We start from the raw sequence: 24,437 nt of genomic DNA, 5'->3' as shown, positions 1-24,437 counted from the left end.
GTGCATGCAATCTACAAGAGAGGCTGGGAGGATATTCGGGATGCCATCGCCTGTAATTGTACCCGCGAATCGACGCTAAGAAATCAGATATTAGAATTTGAGCGTTTCAAGTTGTTATATGTCTCCTTCAACAATTAGTCATATGGAGAAGTATACTCCCTACTACTTAAGCTCAACGTTCAAACCACTTCATTCTAGATCTTAAAAGAGTCTACCAAAAAGATCATCTTACTCTCCTAAGCAAAGCTGAAATTTAGCTTTAGCTTCACATCAAGATCAATGATTAAAACTAACTATCTGGCAGAATTGAAGCATTGAATATTAAATATATTTTCTTTAAAACATAGGCATCAATGATGCCTTGCAGGAGGAATATCTTCATAATGCATGTAAGCAGAACTAGGAGAGGCACTTACCAAGAGTGTTCAGACTTGCAAGCTGACCTAGTTGACAAACTGAGTGGATCTGGTTATCTGAGCCACAAGAAGGCAGTGAGAAATATTGCAGTCAAATGGACAACATCTTCCTTAATGCCCATTTTGAGACATAGATACAAGCATAATCACAAAACAAACATTACCATTTAACATTAAGGCTCGCAAATTTGTCAAACCTCTAACCTCCTCCATGGACGTAAGTTGGTTCCTACTACCATTTAGAACCTTCACATAATGAGAAAAGGAAACAATTAGTCACACTACTTACAAAGGCTAACCCTAAAAGAAACTAGTCTACATTCTCCTCTACATAATCCAGAATATTGATATTTGAGAATATTGCAGTAAAATAATTACTAAGGTACCACCTCAACCACAGTAACCCTACCTTAGTAATCTTACTTTTGCTTAAAACACACTATCCCCATACCACATATCTTCTACCTAAATTCAAAGATATCACATGCCATAAACTGAATCAAGACATGGGATAGAGACGTCAGCAGAGTCCACATACCAAGAGGGTATTGATTTATTTTTTCCCATAGAAGGCATTTCCCCACTTTCCATCACTTTGGTTGTGTTAATGGGGATCTATGAGTCTTTATATGGCATATCCTCAAAATCATATATAAGCCATATACTTAAAAAAGATTGCAGAATATAATCTGCCATTAAGATACTTCACAATTAGTCCAAATGGTCTAATCTTTAACTAATAATAGACGTCTTAAACAATCTATATGAGTGATTTCCTGAAAACTGTCAGTGTTCTCTTCAAAGGAAAGTTTATATACTCAAAATGCCATTTTAAAATGCGGAATATGCCTTGCCTGAATAGTAAAATATGCAGAAAGTAGAGACTCAGTTGTACAAAACTTGCTTGGATTAAGGGGCCAAGATGGGACACACACCACGCCCCCTCCCCCCCCATCCAGGACACACTTAATTCCATCAAGGACATACAAGGCCAAAGTATTGAGGTCAAATACTTCTAAATACATTCCAAACTTTTTTAACCCAAGAAAAGTAACCTTCTAATAGAACTTTGAGACAATACAAAGAGGTTCAGCTATTCGTGAGGAGCTGAGCGAGAAATGTTAGCTCTTATAAATTGTCAAAGGTAGCAGGTAGTAGATACTAGAAAAGTGAACGAAGCTTATAAGCTGTAGGTACTACACCAAAACATCAAAGGCAAGCTGGAGAACATCATATAACAAACTGAAAAGGCTGCCAAGTTGCCAGCCTGCAGGCTGCCACAGCCAGGAAACAAAACTGAAATGCATCTGATGAGGCTCAAGCCTCAAGCTGCATCCTCATCCTCTGCCTCATCATCATCATCATCAGCATCAGTGCCATCCTCCTCCTCATCATCATCATCATTCTCATCCTCATCACTGTCAATCTCATCTGCCTCGCCATGAGACTCCAAATTACTAGAGGTGCTTGAAGCAGCAACAACATCCATCCTTCCTGTAACAAGAGTGGTTGGTCTGGCTGGAATCTCCTCTTCGCCCTCTGTAGTCTCTTGTAAAGCAAGCAGCCTCCTCTCATCATCCTTCTCCTTGTTGATCATTTCCAAGGTCACTTCTATCTTCTCAAATCCCCTTTCCTTGATTTAGATAAGTCCCAAATTAGTATGAATGTATACTAATTTTTATGTATTCTTTGGAAGCAGCATATTCCTTCTTCTGGTATGTATAAGAGAGAACGTGCTCCAGTTCCTCTCACAAGGAGAAGCACATGTCCCTTGCGAGTAGCACTCGAATAGCCAACTACAGCAAACTTGGAGTGTGAACCCCAAGTCTCTCCCATGACTTCACCCCCTGGTGCATCCTCTTATCATCCTTCACAATTGCCCAAGCAAATGCGCCTGACATGGACTTGTAAACATCAAACTCATCAAATAAGATGCCCTGACTCTCAACATCATACTTCGTGTACCACTCTATGACATCCATCCACCCATCATGCACCTCCTTATTCACCATCTCAATTTTTATCTCTCCAACTAGGATGGAGAACAAAAGCAGCTACATGCAAAGGAGAGTGCATCATGTCCCACCTATTAACACACAAGGCTCTGATATCAGCCAACTTTCAGGAGTCTATTCCCTCCACAGTCTGTATCTTCTCCACCATTCGATCAGTGAGCTCATATACAAGTCCCATGGTAGCCCCTTTCCTATCAGCCAAACAAAGAATCTTCAAAATAGGTGCACATATCTTCACTATGACTCTTGCTACCTACCAGAATGAGGCACCCAATACAATGGAAGACACCTATTGTGCTTTCACAATGCATGATACTTTCTTCTTGCAGTACTAATCAATCACAACCATATGGCGCAATCCATTGTAGACTCTGTCATCCAACAAGTTTGCAAACACGATAAACATGTAAGCAAACCGAGTCTGTGCAGGTTTCACTAATTCTTTCTTGCTAAAAATTCTATATAATACTAACACAGTGTGCTTCCGAGTAACAAATGTCACAATCATGTTGGCATGTTTTAACACTGGCTTCACCCAAGCAAGCTGCCCAATGTCCTCAAACAAGAGGTCAAGGCAATGACATGTGCATCTAGTATAGAAAATATGGGGGCACTCCTCCTCTACTAATCCTTCCTCACACACAATCAGATGCATTGTCCATGCACACCTGCACCACATTATCTGGCCCAACATCAAGAATGGCATCTTTTAATATCTAAAAAATGTATTCCCCTGATTTATACTACCCACTAGTATCCACAAACTTCAAGAAGACTGAGCCAAAAATGCGTGAGACCATGATATTAATGATAGGCCTACGCCGAGTGTCAGACCAGCCATCACACACTATGCCATATCCATACTTTTTCCATTTCTCTCAAAACTGCAGCAGCTCTTTATCTATGCATACCACCTCATTTTTCAGCTCCGAAGTGCACAAGACTTTATAAGATGGAGGCTTAAAGCTAGGCCCAACTTGCCAATTGCACGGACCATTTCCAATAAATATGGACTCCTCACCTTCCAATGAGGAATGTCCTCTGCAAAGAAAAAGCGTCGAAGAGCAATGTAGGCATTCTTCCGTGCCTAGGACTCCCACGCCTTGGCCAAGGTTCCCTTTGACACCTTTTGTTTCTTCTATTTTGGCTCATGTGCAGATGCACTTGCACTTGCAGCCAGGCATGTCCCAAATCAGCCACATCTGCATCACGCTCTTCTGCAAAAAAAAAATTACCTACCTTTGCTTGCAACCTTCTACAAGTATCTTTCGCACTTTCAGGGGGGGAGGTACAAGGGGGTCAACAACCCCAAGGCCTGTCAGCCCAAGAAAGCATGTGCTTATGCAGGTAGGTCCTCCATCCCATTTGTGAGGGCAGTAGTTGCATTTCCAATTGAATTGCCGCTTTCCCAAAGGCTTCAATGTCTCCACAAATTCCCATTCTTCTCGTTTCTTTCTTCCCATCTGAGAGAGAGAGAGAGAGAGAGAGAGAGAAAGAAAGAAAGAAAGAAAGTTTATTAAAGTCTTCGGAAGACCGATGAAAATCTGAAATTTAGACTGAAATTTAAAGTCTTTCTTCCCATCTGAGAGAGATGAAAATCTGAAATTTAGACGGAGAAGAAAACTTCAGGACTCAAGATTCAAGCTTCAACAAAGGACATGGGAGAGATAAGAGGGAGTGAAGTCTACTGAGTCTTGATTCCTAACTCCTCTGTTGATTCTTGAAGGAGCTTGCTGAACTTTGAAGGCCAGGCTCCTGGCTGGCTCTACTGTATATGGCTATACGGCTAGCTGTACGGCTTGGAGGCGAAGCAATTTAAAATGACGAATGCATACGGGGCAGGTAGGGTATGGAGTTCGGACGGCCTCGAAATGCAAGCAAATGTGCAAATATACGATCGAAGTCGCAGACTCGCTGTTTTGGTATTTTTTGGGTACAAAAGAAACCACATACGGAATACTTTTCTGTACACGTACGATACGAGCGTACGGAATCCATACGGTGCACACGAACATACGCATACGGTTCCAGATATGGTCTTTTTTTTTTTTCCAAAAAGAGACTTCTATTAAGTATTAAAGAAAACCGTTAGAGCAAGCTCCATACGGGATACACCATGCAATGCATGAAAAGCTTCAAGAGCCAAAAAGAAGAATTGGGGCTGATAGTGCCATCTCAATCCAGTAGAAACCTCCGAGAAAAAGGGAGAACCCTTCCAAACTCGAAGAAAAACAGTCCTTCTAGAAGAGGCTGCCCGTGAAGGGCCCTGCATGCTAGCCCAAATGGCTATCAAAGTGTGAACCGTGTCAGTCCAAATACCCGTGAACACCTGTGAAGGGTGTATCTGGGTGCCATCCAAGGCCTCTGTACATCTGGCTCTCCAAATGTGCCAAGAGAAAATGCTAAGCCAAGATCTCCCAAGAGGTGTCCACTGAAGCATGAGAAGCCCTGAAGAGAGTAAGTGGTACATTCTGAAGAGAGCAGGGCTTTATCACCTGCCGGCGGACTGAGAGTGCCCAAGAAGAAGGCTCACCCTCATAAAACACCTGGGGCCCAGTAAGGGATAACATGCGACCGAGCCCCAAGTCATGAAGAAAGGGGAAGTATGAAAAATGCTGAGTATCCTCGCAACCCCTTTCCAGATGAGCTCTTTGATCATTTCCTAGGGGCAATTTTTAAAACCAAAATTGACTTAAGATCAAGATATCACCAAGTGTGAATTAGAGAAGAGGATGTCCCTAAGACCATACAATTTTGGTTTTAAAAATTGCCCCTAGGAAATGATCAAAGAGCTCATCAATGAGAGACATAGGATACTTATTTTAAATTGTGATTTTGTTTAAGGCTTAGTAATCTCTACATAAACGTGTAGTACCATCTTTTTCTTTACCAATAAAACTAGTGAAGACCAAGGTGAGTTACTATGTTGAATTCGGCCCTTCCTAAGGTATTTAATTAATTGTCTTTCGACCTCACATTCTTCCGTATGACTAAGTCTATATGGTGGTTTACGAACAGGGGTAGATCTAAAAATTATATCTATTTTATTATCTACATCTCTCTTGGGAGATAAACCATCAGGCAAATCACACGAAAAAACATCTTTAAATTCAACCATTAAATCATTAAAGGAAGATTTATACTTTTAACAACATCAAGAGGAAATTTATTCTTTTCAAACGTAGCAAAAATAAAATCACCAGTTAAAGTAAGTTTACAGAGATATACCTCATATTCTTGCTAGTGTAGAAGTCGTTCCAATTCCATCGAACAAATAAGTGGAGAATTGGGCACATCATGTTCTCCCTGAATCTACCGTCTTTTTTAAAAATAATGGAGTTATTCAAATAACTCCGCTGTAAGCTATGCCCAAGACTATACAATCATTCTCGACTAAGAACAACATCAGTTGTGTCGAGATGCATAATTTGGAAATCCAAGGCGTCGTGATAGCCTTGAATGTCCATCTCTACATCATGTATCATGGTATCTCAAACCTTTTTATCACTGCCCTTTGCTAGAAACACCACATATTTATGGGCACTTGGACTCTCTGGCAACTTCAATTTCCTAACTAATGAATAGTTTAAGAAATTATGTATTGTGCTATCATCAACCATAATTCTGACTCTTTGCCCCTTAATGTTTCCATGCATCCTCATTAAGTAATGAGGACCAAAAGTGGGCTGCCACATTGCCGATGATAGACAACACATGTGAGTGTTGTCCTCATGTGGGTGCAAGTTTTACCTTTAAGCGGTAAAATCTACATAAAGCACAAATTTTTCTGCTTGGCCTTCTCATAATTCTCTCTCTTCAGGAGAGGATATCTTTGTGTTTGAGGGTTTCCTAGGCGGTGCCTGAGAAACCTTCTTGAAGTGCCCCTTCCTTTTAAGATTGGGTGAACCTAGGAATAAAGCCAGTTTGTCTCGAACTTCCAAATTTCTATTTCCCCGTTGTGTCGTCATATATTTGGGCATATTTAATATCTTCCTCAAAGGTTTTGGGAGAATTTCTTCTCACCTCAACCTTGTAGGTGCCTTTTAGACCTCTCACAAAACCCCTTATCTTTTGGAATTCACCGATTTCCTTCAACTTACGGATTGCCTCCCTATAGTTCGCTATGTACTAAACTAAAGTATTCTTGCCCGTGCTGCAATTGTCCCCAAGCTTCTGAAGCCTTTTCCAACTCATTTTTAGGTAAAAATTATTTTAAGAAAGCTTGTTCAAACTCATCCCAATACCTAGGGATCATATCATTTTCTCTGAGGCTCATCCACCATTACTTCCAAGGGAAAGACTTGCTTCCACAACTTGATTTTCAAGAGGGGTGTTCCCAAGTCGATGGAAGTCTTGCCACTTTTGCAAGAACGTGTTTATGGCATCCTTGGGTTCTTTGGGAAGACCTCAGTAGAGAGGAGAGATATACGCTCCAAATTACGAATGATGCCGAAACTGTGATGAGTTGAGACATACTCTATTGTAATGGTGTTTTACGAGATCCACATTGTCCTTGGCTTATGATGGGGACAGCTGGATGAGCTCAATGGAGGTACCAAGCTTGCTTGCATGTTCGTGATCAAGAGGTGGGGTGTCATGGAGTGTTGGTGCTATACAGATGGTACCTGTGTTCCAACATGGCTTACATATATGCAGAGCTAGAATTGAAGGAATGTGGGCTGCAAGTCCAAGGACCAAAGATTAAGGACATCTTTGAATGGTTCCACTGTCCCCACAGCTCTTCTAAAATTAAGCTGATGGAGCCTCTGCATCGACATGTGGCTTAAAGGTATTGGACCACCGTGGGTCAGTGAGAGGGGGCCTTGGGGATTAGATGTCATCTCCCCACTTGTGAACCCCCATACATGAGGACATGCGGGAGAATGACCAGCAGCAGAGTATGGAATCAAAGAAACGCCACGTGGGCCTATGAGAGAGATGCCACAAGGGCTGGAGTCGGAGAAAGAAGAAAGATGAGGGCTGCCACAAGGGTAGCAAGTATGGCCTACACGAAGTACCCTTAAGGTGCTAAGGGGGGATGGAACCCAAAATCTATTCGCACAAGTGTTGGCTCCATTACCACAAGACTATTACATTGAAGGTTTACAAGTAGCTACAATATTAGCTTTCTATTAAAAGGAAGGAAATGATGCCAAATCGGGAATGTAAGGAAGACCAAAACACATAGATAAGACAACCAAGTGGTTAAAATATGCCCATTCTAGCCAGCATGATCACAATCATTCCAAAGGGATCCACTCAATCAAATTATATAAGGCATTCTACTTACACTTGAACTTCTTTGGTATAAAAGGATACTCCACAAACTTTTGGCTTAAAGCTTGAAACTTGTACACGACCGCTAGAAAAGTTGTCTTTCTTTGACTTTGTATAGTTCCACATCATCCCAACCTATAGTTTTAAATTGATATTGTGAAAGAGCTGTTACTCAGTCTTACAAATTCTGAAAGCGCTTGAATGGCAAAGAATACAATTAGCTTTGTATCTAGCTACATGTTTACGCTTGTTCAGCAACTTCCTACCTTTAAATAAAATTGAGATTGCTACACACAAAGAAGTTATAATATATGGCTCTTCTAGCTAGCTTGTTAAATCCCATGCAAGGCAAATAAATTTCATGGCCTTTGAAAATGTGAGCATACAAACCAAATGTGTCAAGTATGAAGATGATGTTATCAAACTTTTCCAACAACACATACATCTCGTCAAAGAATCCGTATAAGCCATTACTTTTACTGTCATGCCCAGTTTAGATCATTTGTATATATATCATCAAGGTCCAGATTTTCCATGTAGCTTTGGAAAGAAGACACATATACTCACTATGATGTTTGATAGACCTTCAATGCCTCGCAGGCTCGTTAGCTCATTGCTAGATACGGACAGCCACTTCAGGCATTTGCAATTTGATACAACCTGTTTTAAAAAATTCAGCAATTAAGAACACATGTATAATTCTAAACAAAATATTCTCTCTATATAGTAAAGGAGAAATCGTAGATCGAAAAACCTCAGAAGCATTAAGACATTATGATAAACATGACTTCAACTAGAAAATGTTTCAAAAGGCTCACTGTTTAAAATAAATGTGATGCAAGACTCCTTTTTGTCTATGAAATAGACATCTTTAAGTATGAAAGAAACAGCTGAGAGAAGGATCTCAGGGCATATATACATCATGCAGAGCATGAGAGTCCTATGGTAAAATACCACAGACAGAGTCTGAGCATATGAAAAACTAGATAACTAGAGACTGGCTGGAAGTGCGCCATCATGTCTATGATGGTCTCCAAAAAGAAAGGAAAACCTCTCCACTCTCTACCAAAATCCGCCTCCTAGTTGAGGCAAACCTAGAGGAGCTGGGTGGTCCTGGGTGCCATCAATAGCATTTGTACATCTAGATCTCCAAACGTGCCAGTCCGTAATACTCACTAAAATCTCTCCGTATGTGTCCGCTGAAGTATGTGCAAGTCTGTACTAAGAGGAAGGAATGGCCCAACATCTGCAAAACTGCACCACCTGGTGCCACGCCAAGATAGCCCATGACAAGTCCTAACTCTCATAGAGCATCAAAGGCCAACAAACAAGAAAGCCAGGCAAAAGAACCCCAAGTAAGGAAGAAACAGAAGGCGGAAAATCTATGCAGCAGTTTTTTTTGTCTTCCGGAGACTGTGCGGCAGTTATGCAATCCCAGTCCAAATGATAATGGCATGTCTGCACTCCCAAAGGCAGTGCTGAAGGAGCACCACGGAAAAGAGGGATCAGCTCCAAAAAAGATCCTCCACGGGTTCACTGCAATCACTCCATGGTCTATTCCTAAGGGAACTCCAAAGTCTCCTCCATAAAAATATTTGAATCTCCAAGGTTGAGCTCTGGAGGGTCCAACCTCTGTCAGCAATCTAAAACATCTTGGCATTACTTATTGTAAAATCAAAGAAGGCAAGGCCCTTTGCGTGGTTGTGTGCTACAACCCATTTCAAGTCGCCCAGATCCCATTGAAGAAATTTTATGGGAACTAAAAAAGACAACAAAAACTAAGGATCTGAACAATCTTCCTCCAGACTTAAGACTGAAGACCAAAGTGTCCTTAGCCCACGAGAGGCCTATGGCCTGGAATGAGACTCCGATGCCTGGAAAAGCACCCATCCATCTGCTCCCATCTCAGACGCCCAAGCCAAAGAGAGAGCTACCTACACCTATCGAAGCAATCCTCCCGTGATTCCCTCTGTTGACTACTTAGCTGAAGTCTGTGATCCTCAAGAAAACCTTCCAAGAACCCAAAGAAGATGCAAGTCCTCTCTCCCATCTAGACCACTACATAGATCCGGAGGCACCAAGCTCTCCCAAAATAGAGCCTTCCACAAAAGGGGTCTGTGGATCTCACCCTGCAAAGTGGGGGAGACCCTCTGTAAAGAACTCCTGAAATTCCGCCCAAGCAACCCAAAGAAGATGCAAGTCCTCTCTCCCATGTAGACCACTACATATATCCCGACACACCAAGCTCTCATCCAAAATAGAGCCTTCCACAAAAGGGGTCTGCGGATCTCACCCCGCAAAGTGGGGCAGACCCTCTGTAAAGAACTCCTAAAATTCCGCCAAGCTCTGACAATAGCAGCCATATGAAGTGAAGGAGACATCATGATGTTTGTAAAAGAAAAAATCCACCAAGTGTTGTTCATCCAATCACCACCAAAAGAAAGAAAGAAAGTCTATAAATGTCCATGGGGGATCAACAGGCATAAGGGACAGTTAAAAAAACAGCTAATACATCTGCTTGGGGAGGGCATAAGGAAGCTCCCAAGAAGTGCAGGAAAAGAGAAACTCCAAATTATTCAAAGTACCTACATTGTAGTCTAAATCTGAAAACATGATCGGACATTCTACATTCAGTTTAAGATTGAGAGCCTTTTAATTTGGATTTAAACTCCCTAATTAGGGCTACGCCCTCACGCCTGTTGCAGATATTCAAGTTCAAGCCATTCCTAACAAGTGACAACTATGTCGGCGAGCTGACCAGGTGACAACTATGTTGGCAAGCTAACAAGGTGACAACTATGTCGCCATGTCAACCAGGTGACAACTATGTTAGCAAGCTGACTAGGTGAGAACTATGTTGCCATGTCAACCAGGTGACAACTATGTCAGTGACCAGGGGACAACTATGTCGCCATGTCAACCAAGTGACAACTATGTCAGTGAGCTGACCAAGTGACAACTATGTTAGCGAGCTGACAAGGTGACAACTATGCCAGCCATGTCGACCAGGTGACAACTATGTCGGCGAGCTGACAAGGTGACAACTATGCCGCCATGTCGACCAAGTGACAACTATGTCAACTGGAGATAACCATGGTCACTTGTGTACCGCAGAAAGATCTCGTGAGTCCACCTAAGCGACCATGTCAGAACTATGTGAATGGTGGTGCAGAGGGACAGCCAGGAGCTGCACATCTTGCCATATAGTATGTCGCGTTCTTTTTTCTTGTCTATCTAAAATTCTTTAGGGTTCATGTGGTAAAGATGCGGGTTCAATGAGTTCAACTAGGACTTCATTTCCAATGAGATTATCATCATCTCCTAATTTTCTTTTTAGCCTACTAACATGAAAAACTGGATGTACTCTAGGTACCTTAAGGTAGACTTTCTCATTTACTTCAAACTCCAACTTTCTACAGTGGAGGTTTGCATAACTTCGTGCTCTATCCTGAGCTCTTCTTATGTAATCTTTAGCTAACTTAAGCGTTTTATTCATATCTTCAAGAAAGTCTTTGGCCGCTTGAACCTTCTATTTTTCGAGTCCCACTGTCATTGGGGCTCTTGGTTGAAATCCATACATCATCATGAATGGACTAAAACCTGTAGCTGAATGTTTGGCACTGTTATATGCAAATTCTAATATGGGTAGATACTATTCCCAATTAGTTTGCCGTTTACTTACATATGCTCGAAGCATATCCTCAATGATTTGATTGACCCTTTCAGTTTGGCCATCACTCTGTGGATGATCCGCAGTGCTCATATTCAATGAAGTTTCCAACCTCTTAAACACAGCCCTCCAAAAATGGCTGTTAAATTTGATATCCCGGTCACTAACAATACCGGCTGGTAGCCCATACAGTCGAGTCCGAGGGGTGGAACGGCTAAGAGAGATACAGCCACCACCAATGGGGAGAACAGAATAAGATTCTCCACCAATGGGGAGAACGGGATAAGATTCTCAGTTGGAGAATTGGACCCTCCACGGGCAACGGAGGGGATGAAGGTATGGGGAAAGGAGGAGAAGGGGCATTCCAAGATTGCAAGGGGAAATAAGAGAGTGACACGGAGGCTTGAGTCAGGAGCTCGCCTACTGTAACATTGTGGTGTACTACTAGTGTAGTACTCTTCTACTCTGAATACCCTCCATCTCTGTTCGCAACTCTAGCTCTCCTTCACCCCATGTATTTCCCTCTTCATTCCCCTTCACTTGGTATAACGGACCCTGTGTCATGTGGCTTGAGTTCTCTTGCCTTCATGTTGAAGGATGGATCTTGTAACTTTGTTTTGCTTGGCTTGCATCATTCTTGTACTCGCTCGCACCCTCGATGACACCATTGACCTCATGCGTTCCATCGTTGACAACATCGTCCAGCACCATCAGTACACCAGTGGCACTTCGCTACTTGCTCCTTGCACTAGTGGCCCTAGGCCTCCAGTAACACTTCCGAAAGTGGTAGAAACCCCCCCCCCCTCCGACAACCGCCATTTTCCATCCTTCCTAGCAGCCTTGACCTTCGCTAATTCAGTTGCCTTCTGTGTCAGTTGAGCTCGTGTAAGTTCCTCACCTATCCATGCGTTGGCCCCGGCGAAGAAGTTTAATTCGTACATACAGTGTGCAAAATGTAATTATAGCGTGTCCTCTAAAGGGTTGAATATCAATTGAGGAATATGTATGGTCTTCATCTTCATCTTCCGGCCATTCAATGTTAGGAGTGGCAACTTTGATATGTGCTAAAGTCTCACTGTATGTGTCCTCCGCTTTGTACCAACCTTCAAATAGGCCTCCTATTCTAATCCTCAGGGAGGCCTCCTATTCAAATAGGCCTTCTTTTCTAATAGAAAGGCCTCCTCTTCTAATCTTCAATGCATTACTCCGTCCAGCTTCATACTCCTAGATCTCTTTTGGAATATCAGTTTATTTACTTTTGCATCCACCTCTACAATCACTTCTTCTTGACTGTTTGCGCTTCAGCATGAACAAGATCCTTGACTCTAGACAAAGTACAAGACCCAAAACATCAAAGAAATAAATCTTTCCAAGGCTCCTGACTTAGCATAAGTCACCTAACCACAAGCTTGCAGACCAAAAATCTACACTAAAAACCACAAGCAAATAATGTTCAGCCCTCCCTTCTCAGTCAGAAGAATCAAGGTCTCCCAAGCCACTCTAGCTCTCATATCTGACGACCCTTCGAGTCCACTCCAAAGAAAGCGTATGATAGCCTCTTCAGCTCAAAAATACAGCCCCCGGAATGGCCCCTGAGCAAACAAACCAGGAAAACGTCTCAACTACAACTCTAGAGGCTAGATCTAATCTAGCCTAACTCCAAAAGATGAGTTTCCTCCTAATACTCTCCACCACGAGAGCGAACTACTCAAAAGAAGAGATGTCTAAGCCAACCTGAGCCCTCGGATATCTAGCTGAAAGACCTCTCTAAATCCAAGTAAACCAAAATCTAATCCCTAAGCAAGAGAATCCTCATCACCGATCCAAAAGCCATTGTATGCATATTAATCTATGCCCCTATTCACTCAAAACAAATCCAACACTGTCCTAAAAGCTATAAGGGACTAAGACGAGGCATTCTAATAAATTGTTGTGACATCTGCAAGCTCACTGTCTAGACGCTCCTCATCCTATCTAAGGGGGAGTCTCAAAGTAATACCAAAAGGGAAAAAAACTCATACAAGCCACAAAGGGCTAGAGCAAAGGGCGCGCTAAGGCCCTTGCTAAGTACTATACTATGCTGAAATAAAAAGGAGCTCAGTAGCTCAAGCTCAAGCAAAATAGAAAACAAAACATGTCGTATCATATCATGTCATATCAATGCGCTATCTGACGTGGGGGGGAGAGAACTAGAACTGGAACTTAGAATCTGAAACCCGGAAATGTAGTGGCTCGTCTATGAGTGGCGAAGATATCTCGGATCTGTCTGTATGGCTGTCTCACGCTGTGGTGGCAGAGGGCATGGTCTCCTCAATCTCTGAACCTGCTGAGCTATTTTCAGAGTGACCCCCCGTCTCGGGCGATCTCCTCTGAGGAAAGCTGTGATAGGTCGGACCTCAATCAAGTGTGCTCTGGTCGCTCTCCATGTCACGGGTAACCTTTGCAATCCTCTCTCAGCAGTCCATACCACCCACATATCAGCTAGCTCCTCCTCCTCCACCCCACTGCGTCCTTGAGCTGACTCAAAAGTATAGAAATCTGTGACATGCCACTGTGTTTGGTCAGCCTGTATATCCTGTGGTCTAGTCCCCTCCTGTTGCTCCCTGATTTGTCGTAGCAAGGTCTCCCTGTGGCGGTGCATCTCAAGTAGATAGAGCCTAATGCAGACCTGGTCATGAAAGTGGATCAATCACGATAGCAGGCCGAACCCACTCCCACCATCCTGATAAAGACAGTGGTATCGCCCCCAGATCTCGTAGTAGGCTAGGCAGGCACAGAGAAAATGCTCCTCTGTCTCAATCTCTCCTAGTGTGCATAACATGCAAATCCATTGCTCTTTGGGTACACGTGCTGCTCTCCCTGTCTCAATCTTCAGCTGATGAGATGAAACTCGCATCTGCCCAATGGCGATCCTCAGGGCGTGTGAGGTTCCCTTGTCGTCGAGGTACTAGGATCTTATGATGAAGCCCTCCTCCGAGACTCTCAGGAAATGGTCGTGGTAGAACTTCCCCCCAAGCCCGAGATGTATGTAGCTGGAGAACGTCTAACCATATGATACGATTAATCTCATCTCGTGGAATCGACTAAGGGGGTGCATTCATACTGTACTGAAAGGGAGGGAGCCTGTCCCTCTGAATCCCATGTCTGGCAAACCATGTGGATATACGTGCATACCATGTGTCCGTCCCGCTCTTAGCTAATCGTTTGGATGACTACAGAGCCACCCTCGGTAGTCTCCACTAAGATAAGTCCCAGACTCTGTGGATGAAAGTCACTGTCTGAAAGATGGCATCAGTCTGTAGTGGTGTCATGGCGAGCTCTGCTTGTACTATCTCATGTGGGACTGAGGGCTTGCTCCGAATCATCCTAGATCCCATAGTCACATGTAGCCGCTCAAATCTTTTCCACTATGCTATCGGTAGACATCCCTAGAAGGGTGTTGCGTACATGGCAGCCGGCCGCACTAGCGTATCGAAGAGCCAACACTTCGTCTGTGGATCCCAAAAGTGTGCCAGGAAGCACTGTCTCTCCAATCGGGCTAGAGCACCTCGTCCCCGTGTGAGCCGTGCATGGGCTGCATGTGTTGCTGCACATTCCCACACAGCCCATCCACAGCATCAGCAACTGCAGCTGTCCATGGATTGCGTCCTGTGAAGACTGCTCCTAAATAGGTGTAAGACGCACTATCTCCACTGGTTCGTCTCGATACATAAAGCTGAGTCGACGGATCACTGTATATGAGGTGTTGAAGATCATAACCTTTGTCTTCCCAAGGTTGACTGTCAGGTCTCTCTCTCTGCATAACCCCTCTAGGGCCTCCAAGTGTCTCTGCAACCCCTCAGCTGAGGATGAGATAAGGACTATGTCATCGGCGTATAGCTATATCTGTATCATGAAAAGTGATCCTTCACCTCCCAGGCGGTCTATGAAGGAAGTGATCTCATCAATGTAAAGCCCAAAGAGGGTCGGTGAGAGGGGGCAGCTGCTTTACTTTCTCTGCCAAGCCGAAGAGTAAAGGAATTTTATTGACTCTTCAAAATGACTCTTACGCATGATATAAAAGCTCAACAAGGCACTCAAATACCCAAGCATCTGAAGCTCTTTTATGTTCCTCCCCCTATAAGGCTACCAAATGTTAGCGAATGTCAATCTCTTGCCAAATAAAATCTTGTCTCCTGCTCCTGGTGACAGAGTCATAAAAAATGTTAATATTAGAGAGTGTTGCTGCCAAAGCAAGAAGTAAACACAAACCATCCTACAAATAAGAATCCCAAGTCTGCACGACTGCCACCGACAGATTCTCCTTTGTATAGAGACCATCTAGAATCCTAATACTGGCAAATCGAGCATGTGTGTGAGCTCAAATACCGAAATAATAACCAGATAGTGGTCAAAAGTAGATACCCCAAGGGAGATGCAAATAGTATCACCTCTATCCAAAGTCTAATCATCCACATAAAATTTGTCAATACGAGCATGGATGGAACTCCAGCATCCTATGGGACCGAGAGAATGGGAGTGATTGTGGCAAGGAATAAAAAGCATCATAAATCCAGCAATCTCTAGGTCAAACTCAAATATTAAAAGCATCCAAACAAGCTCTCTCAAGAGAGTGAATGCCACCTTCCCTTCCCCTCTTTTGTCTAAAGGCATCTCCAACATGTAGCAATCACCTCCAGTTACCCAAGAACCAAAATTGAAACCCAAGAAAGAAATTTCTTCCCAAAAAAAATACTCTTTCCCCTCTATTATGGGGAGCATAGAGATTGATGAAGCCAATCTTGCATCCATCTATTAACAAAATAATCCAATGAGCCCTAGCTGGAATGACGATACCTAGCCAACCACAAGGAGACAAACGGAGGCTCATCTGAAATGCTGAAATGAAGCCCCTCCCCCAGTGCCAAGCTATAACATGCCACGGTTAATGATCGTGTAATCGCACACCTTCTTAAAACCTCTTTTGCAAAACGTATGTGTATGCACCACAGAGAGGAAGAGAGAGAGTTTTAGGGTTAGAGAAATGTAGACAACACCAGATTGGGTCACAATACCCACTGAGGGCCCCCTTTCCCAAATCGGAAAGAATTTGCTCTATACTTGGAGAACTGTGAAATACAGGAGAAGAACTGTGAAATACAGGCGACACTCCTTCAAAGAGCACGGAATGCAACTCCGAGGATGACCTTTCGAACACTACCCACCACGAATGCCTGAGAAACAATCCAACCACGACCAAGGCCCAATGCTGCCCACACCATCGATGTAGACCACTATGCAAGGCTATAGAAGAGCCGTGTACTGTCCCCGGGCATGCAGCGGAGCTGCGTAAGTGAGAGAGCTAAAGGGAGGATGGAAACTGAGAGACATGGAGCTTGAAAAATCAGTGTGAAAGCTGAGAAATGCGGAGCTAAAGAGAGATGAGAAAAGAGCTAAGAAAGAGCTGAAAACTGGAAAAGAAAAGCCGCTGAATAGAACCCCGAATCCCTACTCCGAGCCCAGGCTATGGTGCTGCATGGACACCCTCTTGGAATCACAATTGGGACTGCTGAGTATGCTGCTGTCCTGCAACGATCTTTGGAGGGGCTAGAAGCTACACTGGGCTGGAGAAGGAGACTGTTTTGCTGAGGTAACTGGATGGGAAATGAGGCTGCAAGCCCCCCTTTAAATAGGGGGATGGAGGGGCTTGGTTGGCCGGCCCAACCAGCATAAAACAGTGGACCAGCCAGTCGACTGGTTGGCTGGCTGGTTGACCTTAAATACCAGCCCTCCAGGCTGCCTAGGGAGGGGAAAAGGGCAAAGGGCAGCCTATAGAAGGTGCCCGCCCCAACCCTTTCTCCTTTGCTTGGCAGTGCATGAGGGGGCCCTTCTAGGCTCCTACCCTAGGCTGAGACCTAAACCCTAGGTTGAAAACACTAACCTATTGAGTTCTCCAATGGGCATAAGTGAACGAGGACTGATCTAAGACTTGAGAGAGACTGACCTACGTAGTTCATGCTTGACTGTCCCTGGACTAGGGCTCACAATGGGATCACGGCAGATGACAAAATCACTTAGATTACCGATCTACTATCACTTGTCGATGTAGCCAGGTGTCACCTTGCACCCAAGTGCAGGGGTGCATGTGACATTCCCTCCCTCTTAACTTGGCGGTAAATGCATTGCCTCCAAGTAGTTAGCCAATACCTGTGGGAACTCCTAGAGAAACTTTCATCTCGCCAAACCGCTTCATGGGTCCTTTGACTCCAACTGGTGTAGAATCTGTGAATGTGTCCTTCTGACCCATGTTTCATTTGTGGAGGAGAAGCTACTCTAGCTCTATAACTTCTGCATCATTGACCACTTCGGGTTGCTGTTCATTTGTGATATCACTGAGTGCTAGGCCAATTTAAGGCTTCAACCACGAGACGTAAAAGACGTGCTCATTGTCCAACTGTCTAGAAGCAGCAACCTCATGGAGACGTCGTCAATCTTCTTAATATTGAGGAAGGGTCCAAAACTTCTGAAGAAGAGCTTGGGACAGCATTTGCCCACCTGTTTCAACCTTTGCTTAGTGATCCTTAAATAAACCCAATCACCCTCTTTATAGTTGACATCTCGACGGGACTTGTTGGCTTGGCGCGTGTACATTGCTTGTGCTTTAGCGAGGCAGTTTTTAACTAACTCCATAATCTCTGCCATGGATTATGTGGTTTTATTGGCTTTGAGAGACGGAAAGATCATCTCGGTGAGAGAAGAGAAGAAAACCACATGCCAAAAGCAGCTTCATACGGTGTATGACCTATGTTGATGAATATGTATCGTTCAGTATGGCCTACGCAGAAGATACTGCTCCCACTTTGATTGTGCATCATGACAATAAGATTTTAGTACGTCAAATGCTAATTGATTATATATCTCTGACTGCACATCCGTTTGCAGATGGAATGCACTGGACATCTGGAACCTGGTGCCAAAGTTTTCAAACAGGGAAAGATGCGAGGTGAATTTGGAATCCCTATCTTTGGTAATGGTTCGTGACAATTCTCCAATCGGATACCTTTACCTAATAGATAACCGGGCTACATCTTCTGCATTGACCGTCTCCTTGAAAGGAATAAGCATACAAACTTTGCTACAACAATCAACAATGGTTAGACATTGAGTGTTTCACGTACTTGCAGATGCCGAAAGGGTTCCCACAAAATCCATCTTGATCAGTAAGGGCTGAAGCAGGCCTGCTGCCTTCTGATTGGACACTTTTACTTTTTCATAACTATACACATCCTTCTGCATATTTGGCCAGTGCACTTGCTGAGTTATGCGGCATAAATCAACAAGCAACATGTGGCTACAAGTCAATAAGCAGCATGTTGCATAACTCAGCGAGTGACATGTGACATTGCAATGCCAATTCAGCCTGCCACGTGGCACCTAGAATAATATGCAAGGTGGCACCTCAAACAAATGAACCCTTTGTTAGCCTGACGTAGGCCACCTCCATACTCAACACATGGCATCATTCCCAGCAGGCAATTGCCATGGGCCACTTGTTGGCACATGGCTTACAATTGTCACTACCATGACCAAGCCATTCAGGACTGTGGAAAGTTTCCAAAGCCCACCAAGAATGAGAGCGAACTTCTACAGCCCACCAAAAGCAAAACAGGAATGTTTTTCCAAGCCACCCTGAGCTGCAAAACAGATCATCCACGCAATGACCAAGGATGTTGCGGGTGGGGACTCCAGCACGGTTCTAAAGCAGGCCCCGACATAAAACAAAATAGGGTCTATATTCCTTCAAAAGCCCCGAGAAGCGTAACATCGCTCGAAACCTCGCCACTTGTTGGCACATGGCTTACAATTGTCACTACCATGACCAAGCCATTCAGGACTGTGGAAAGTTTCCAAAGCCCACCAAGAATGAGAGCGAACTTCTACAGCCCACCAAAAGCAAAACAGGAATGTTTTTCCAAGCCACCCTGAGCTGCAAAACACATCATCCACGCAATGACCAAGGATGTTGCGGGTGGGGACTCCAGCACGGTTCTAAAGCAGGCCCCGACATAAAACAAAATAGGGTCTATATTCCTTCAAAAGCCCCGAGAAGCGTAACATCGCTCGAAACCTCGCCACATTAAACCGTGGTACCAAGGTATGACGAAGACAAAGAGCAGGCCAAAGAAGATGAGGGCTCTAACCCACAAGGGCCTGGGTATGACTGGAGAACTCAGCTGGAGGAGGAAGAACTCTCTCACATAGATGATGACCCTCCTAGATGTGGTGCCAAGCTCACTTGAATCCAGTCTCGAACTTGACTCCATGTGGACAAGAAGCCCACAACATGGCCCACCATTGCTCTATCCTAAAGGGACAATATGGCTATCTACACCCGCTGCTTGTCCTCCGGGGGAAGGGACATCTGAATGGCTGGAGGGGTCGAGGGAGTTGCCATGAGAGTGCCTCTAGCCAGACCAAAGCTGCTCCTGCCAGCAAAGGAGGGAAGAGGAGAACGGCAAAAAAGGGGAGGGTGAGATCACCTGAGGGGGAAGAGGTGGAGCAAGCCAGCAAAGGACCTTGCACCTCGAAAAAACACCTCAAAGCCAAGGCAGCGTGAGGACCAGAAAACAGAGGCGGGCAGGAGGTCCAAGGCAACATAGGGAGCATTGTGGACAGGAGGAGCGGCTGGGGGTGAGCGGAGAGGGAAGGCAGGCGGTGGGAAAGGTTTAGAGGGTGGCAGAAGGGGCTGAACCAGCCCTTAGGCTGGTTGATGGAGGGCCAACAAGGCCCTGATGGGGCTGGGAAGGGCTGGCCCTGTACCAGGCTTTGCCACATCCCAAAAAACAGGCCAAAGGCCAGCCAAGTGGCTGGCGAGGAAGGGCAAAATGGCCTGGAGGGAAGGCAGCCCAAGACGAGACCTAAAAAAGGGTGTAGCCCCAGATGGGCTGCCCAAAAGCGGGAGCTAGGGCGGGCAGGAGGAGGGCTAGCAGGGAACAGCGAGCAGGGAGATCCATGTCTCCAATTCTTCAATCATTGTATGATAACCATGTGAACCCCGGACCCCCAGACCTCATTCTAAGAGCACCATATCTTACTGATCACAGCACAACCATTTGGCGGGCTGTACATACAGTGCAGGATAAAGAAGGAAAGTCCCAGGCGCTTCAGATGGCACCTAAGCTTACCCACAGAAGATAGTAGCTGTCGTAAGAGGCCATAAAGGCATCTATAAGTCTCAAATTTATCTGCCATCTTAAAGCTTCCCAAGGACCCACAGACCTTTTCACAACGAAGTACCCTTGGTTGCGCAAGGCTCTAGGTTGTATAAGGCTGAAAGAGTAGTTCCTCTACCTGTGTTCTCGATTGGTCTGATCTTAGGAAGATTTCTAAGCAAGAGGAAAGATCAATCCCCCTCTTGACTCCTGAGAGCTTTAAAGTCCACTTGGCAGCCAGCCTGCTGGCTCCTACTATTATTGTTCCATTGCTAAAATCAATAGGGAATCCGGTCCTATGATCCTTATATACACCCATTCATGTGTCCACTAGCGACTTTTCTAAAGTCTAAAACCCCATGGGTATTATGAGTGAACTTTGATCGCCATATGTCGTATTTTTCTTCTCTGACACTCTAAATGCCATCTGCAAATATCAGTTTTGAAGTTTTTGCTGAATTCAAGCAAGCGGTTCAAGTAGGGCTTCCCTTGCAATCATTAGATGGATGCATCCCCTTGCACATCATTACTTAAATAATATAAAGAGGGAGAGAGCTATAACCAGCAAGTCCCAGAACCAAGTACACATATCATATGGATAAATCAAGGAGGGATAACACCATAAAACATATTAAGGTTTTCAATATCATGGCCCATCACTTGTTACTCATGAATATGAAGGCTATCTTGTTAAGATGTTCAATTCCGTGCCCATTACTCATCACGCACATGAATATGGCTCTATCATATTCAGATGTCCAATGACATGATTCATTAACATGAATATGCGCACTGTCATCAATGAATAATGATCTAAGACGATTACCAAAGCAAGACATATGACATGAAAGATGGACCTTTGGCTTCAAACTAACATGACTCGAGGTTTTTTGTATGCCATATGTCCCACTTTGTAACCAATCCATTGATAACGGTCCATACCCACGAGCATTGAATCATGACACCAATCATACGTACATCTAGATGAATCCAGGAACATGCCCAAAGTCATTCTCTAAAAACACACCAATTATCTTGACTTCCCTGACCCCCCCCCTTTCGACGGTTCGCAAAAGAATCTGTGATCCTATGTTATTTTTGTGATCCCGTGGACCTTCGTTGTTGTCAATTTTTACTCAGCTCCAATAGAAAAATATCTTAAAACCTTGACTTTTTCAAAACCGGTTAAATGCTTCCAAAACCGTTACATGAAGAACGGGTACTAGAGTATGGGTTAGCACTCGCCCAATCTTACACAAGTTGCATATACCACAGACAGCAATGTTTCTAGAACTTACTGCCTCTATAGATGGGATTAATCGCATAAACGAAAATAACCTTGCAACATTGCACGTGAAAAACACAAGAAAACAGACAACAAATTTCCCATAGCAAATTCAACCCTTTGCCATTTGAATATACTGTCACCAAATACTGATGGTTAGAAGGTCTAATGCTGAAACTTGAGTTCTAAGTAGAATCTTATTTCGGTATGCCTTCTTGTTGGATTTTGCAGCACTTTGAAACTTCGGAAAGAAAACCCTTATATAGAGAGTCATCGTTTAAGTTCTGATTGGTCATTGAGATTCTACAGGTCCCAACAGATCCGACGACAGAACCCAGAGAAGACCCACCAACTAAATTCTGAAATTCATTTTGAGCAAGAACTGAATGATGCTCGACTGTCTCAATGTCTTCATTCTTCTCAACGCTAGCAAAACTTTTCCATCTCAAATTAAAAAAACTAGACTCTTCTACCGTCAACTTTTTTTTTAAATAACGTCGAGCGTACTCTAGGTAGGATCCCATCTATATCCTTAGGGACCATACAGATGGTATGCCCGTCTTGCACTCTTTGTAGTAGAGCCCTGAGGCAGCTCAAAATAATTAAATTCTTGCCAAAACTGAGTTTCCAAATGTAGACCTCATCAAGTCGATGCTCCATAATCCAGATTTTTCAAAATGTGATCATGCCAATCCCTCCTATATGGCTTACTCCTACGTACACTAATCTTATTTCCTTTAACATGTTATTAGGCCAAAAAAATGTATGTCTGTCCTGGCAACAATGTTTTCCTTTTATTACATCGTGACGGAGAGAGCATCAACCTCTACATTCTGTAAACGGTTACCGCTGACATCCAGCCGCACAAGCTTCGCGCATATGTTCAGTGCAGAAACCTATAGATTGCACCATTTGACGTCAAATGCCAGGACAGCTCGAAACCCAGCTACTCTACTTATTGTACAAATTTGACGATGCCGTGAATTGCTCCAGCGAATTGTAATTCCTGTAGCAGCCACTGACCTCGTGCAAATTCTTGCGGGAAAGACACAAAACGGTGACCGAGGAAGGTGAGATTCTTCCGTTGGAAGAGGTGATGAGGTCGTGCGTGAGCTTTACCATTGCGTCCTACAGAAAATTTGAACTGGAGCAGCGCTATGGCCTCATTTATTTTTTGCCTGCCCCTGCGGTAGCCTTATAGCAACCATGCAATTAACCATGCAATTTGGGCAGAGCAGAAAATTAGGGCATTTTTAGAATTTTGGGAAGTGTTTTTTTCCTATTGGACAATTCATATCTCTCTCTCCTTTATCTCCTCACTAGTTCTCAACCCGTGCTTTGCACGGGAATTTAGGTGGTGATTTTGAAATGAGAGGGAGGCATGCCACGTGGAGGGCCTCAGCTTGCAAGGAAGGGCGTTGCCATTGCTCGCCACATGGCACATTCTCTATATGAGATATAGAGAAGAGATAGAGAAGTCTACACACCATCTCCACCTTTTCTCCCTACCCTCCTAACACCTCTCTCTCTCTCTCTCTCTCTCTCTCTCTCTCTCTCTCTCTCTCTCTCTCTCTCTCTCTCTCTCCCCCCTATATCTTGTGCAGTCTTCCTCTACACCATTTCCAGTGGATTCCTTTTTGTTTGCTTTTTTTAATCTTGGGCAGGCCTTATGAATGATTAAATATCATTCACCTTGTTTTTGTAGGGGCACTATCTTTTTTTGGGGATTAAAAGTCCATTTATTAGGTTGTTTACAGACCCAATGGCCCTGAGCATGGCGCGCAGCCCATTACATACCGAACGTCGAGACTCCAAACCTTCCTCCCTACATGGATGCCACTTCATGCCTGGGGAGAGCCTTTCCATGGGAAGGGCATGGTAAACCAACCAATCACAAGCTGTCCCAGGGTCCCTTGAGCAATGATAAGCTTATCAACAAGCAGCCAGCCCATTACACACCGAGCGCCCAATGGGGTCTTCATATTTTTTATGCAAGTTCGGGCAGGCGATGTGTATGTAAAAGGTTTTCCTATGGCCCACCCATCCCATTTCTTTAGGTGCCTCAACAATGGGCACTTGTTGGACAAGCTTTAAACAGCCTTATACACCTCCTCCCTCCATTGATGAACTCCATCTCCTTTCCTCTCATCTCTTCTATGAAAGCAATTACACTTCGCCCCCTACCCACCCAAGCTTGGACGAGAAGCTTGGGCAGTGTGTGGATTCACCAAGCGGACAAGATAAGACTAAGAGTGGGTTCAAACCACTTGCCCGCCCATGGAGGATGGCCGTCAGGTGTGATAGTTCACACTAGCCATCAATTATCATGCTGTTAATTTATGTCATCAACATGTGATTGGTGTAGCGGTCGGAGATGGAATGGGCCAATCATGTAGCGATTGGAGGAGTTGGCCATGGAGTGGGCGGCCTTCATGGGCTAGGCACAAATCTTTTGTGTCAGTGTCTCGGTCCATCCCTCCTATTGGGCCAACTAGGATGGTAGCCCTTCACACCACCTTTTGGAGGATGGCCCTCAGATGGTGTGAACCAGCCTAAAAAGTCCTCCATTTATAACAAACACGT

The 24,437-nt window shown here is 44.2% G+C and overlaps 1 protein-coding gene across 2 annotated transcripts in view; it reads right to left on the bottom strand.

The window, feature by feature from the left end:
- The window catches only part of LOC147897975 (uncharacterized), a 78,379-nt gene extending 55,332 nt beyond the window's left edge, over positions 1-23,047 (bottom strand). Inside the window, exons 1-5 of one of the 2 annotated variants that reach the window (XM_087380620.1) lie at positions 22,878-23,047; positions 22,679-22,750; positions 8,276-8,368; positions 581-662; positions 417-473 (exon numbers count right to left, since the gene is read on the bottom strand). In XM_087380620.1, the coding sequence (XP_087236746.1) occupies positions 417-473; positions 581-662; positions 8,276-8,368; positions 22,679-22,750; positions 22,878-22,976 (403 nt within the window). In that variant the 5' untranslated portion in view covers positions 22,977-23,047. The remainder of the gene's footprint in view (positions 1-416; positions 474-580; positions 663-8,275; positions 8,369-22,678; positions 22,751-22,877) is intronic. The other variant, XM_087380621.1, reaches the window with a different exon arrangement.
- Positions 23,048-24,437: the final 1,390 nt, after the last annotated feature.

This window comes from Dipteris shenzhenensis, chromosome 10 (genome assembly GCF_047967505.1).
Source record: "Dipteris shenzhenensis isolate YYH24624 ecotype China chromosome 10, Dip_SZ_1.0, whole genome shotgun sequence".
Classification (NCBI taxonomy): Eukaryota; Viridiplantae; Streptophyta; class Polypodiopsida; order Gleicheniales; family Dipteridaceae; genus Dipteris; species Dipteris shenzhenensis.
Note: the sequence above shows the minus strand (reverse complement) of the source record. Positions and strands in the feature narration are given on the sequence as shown.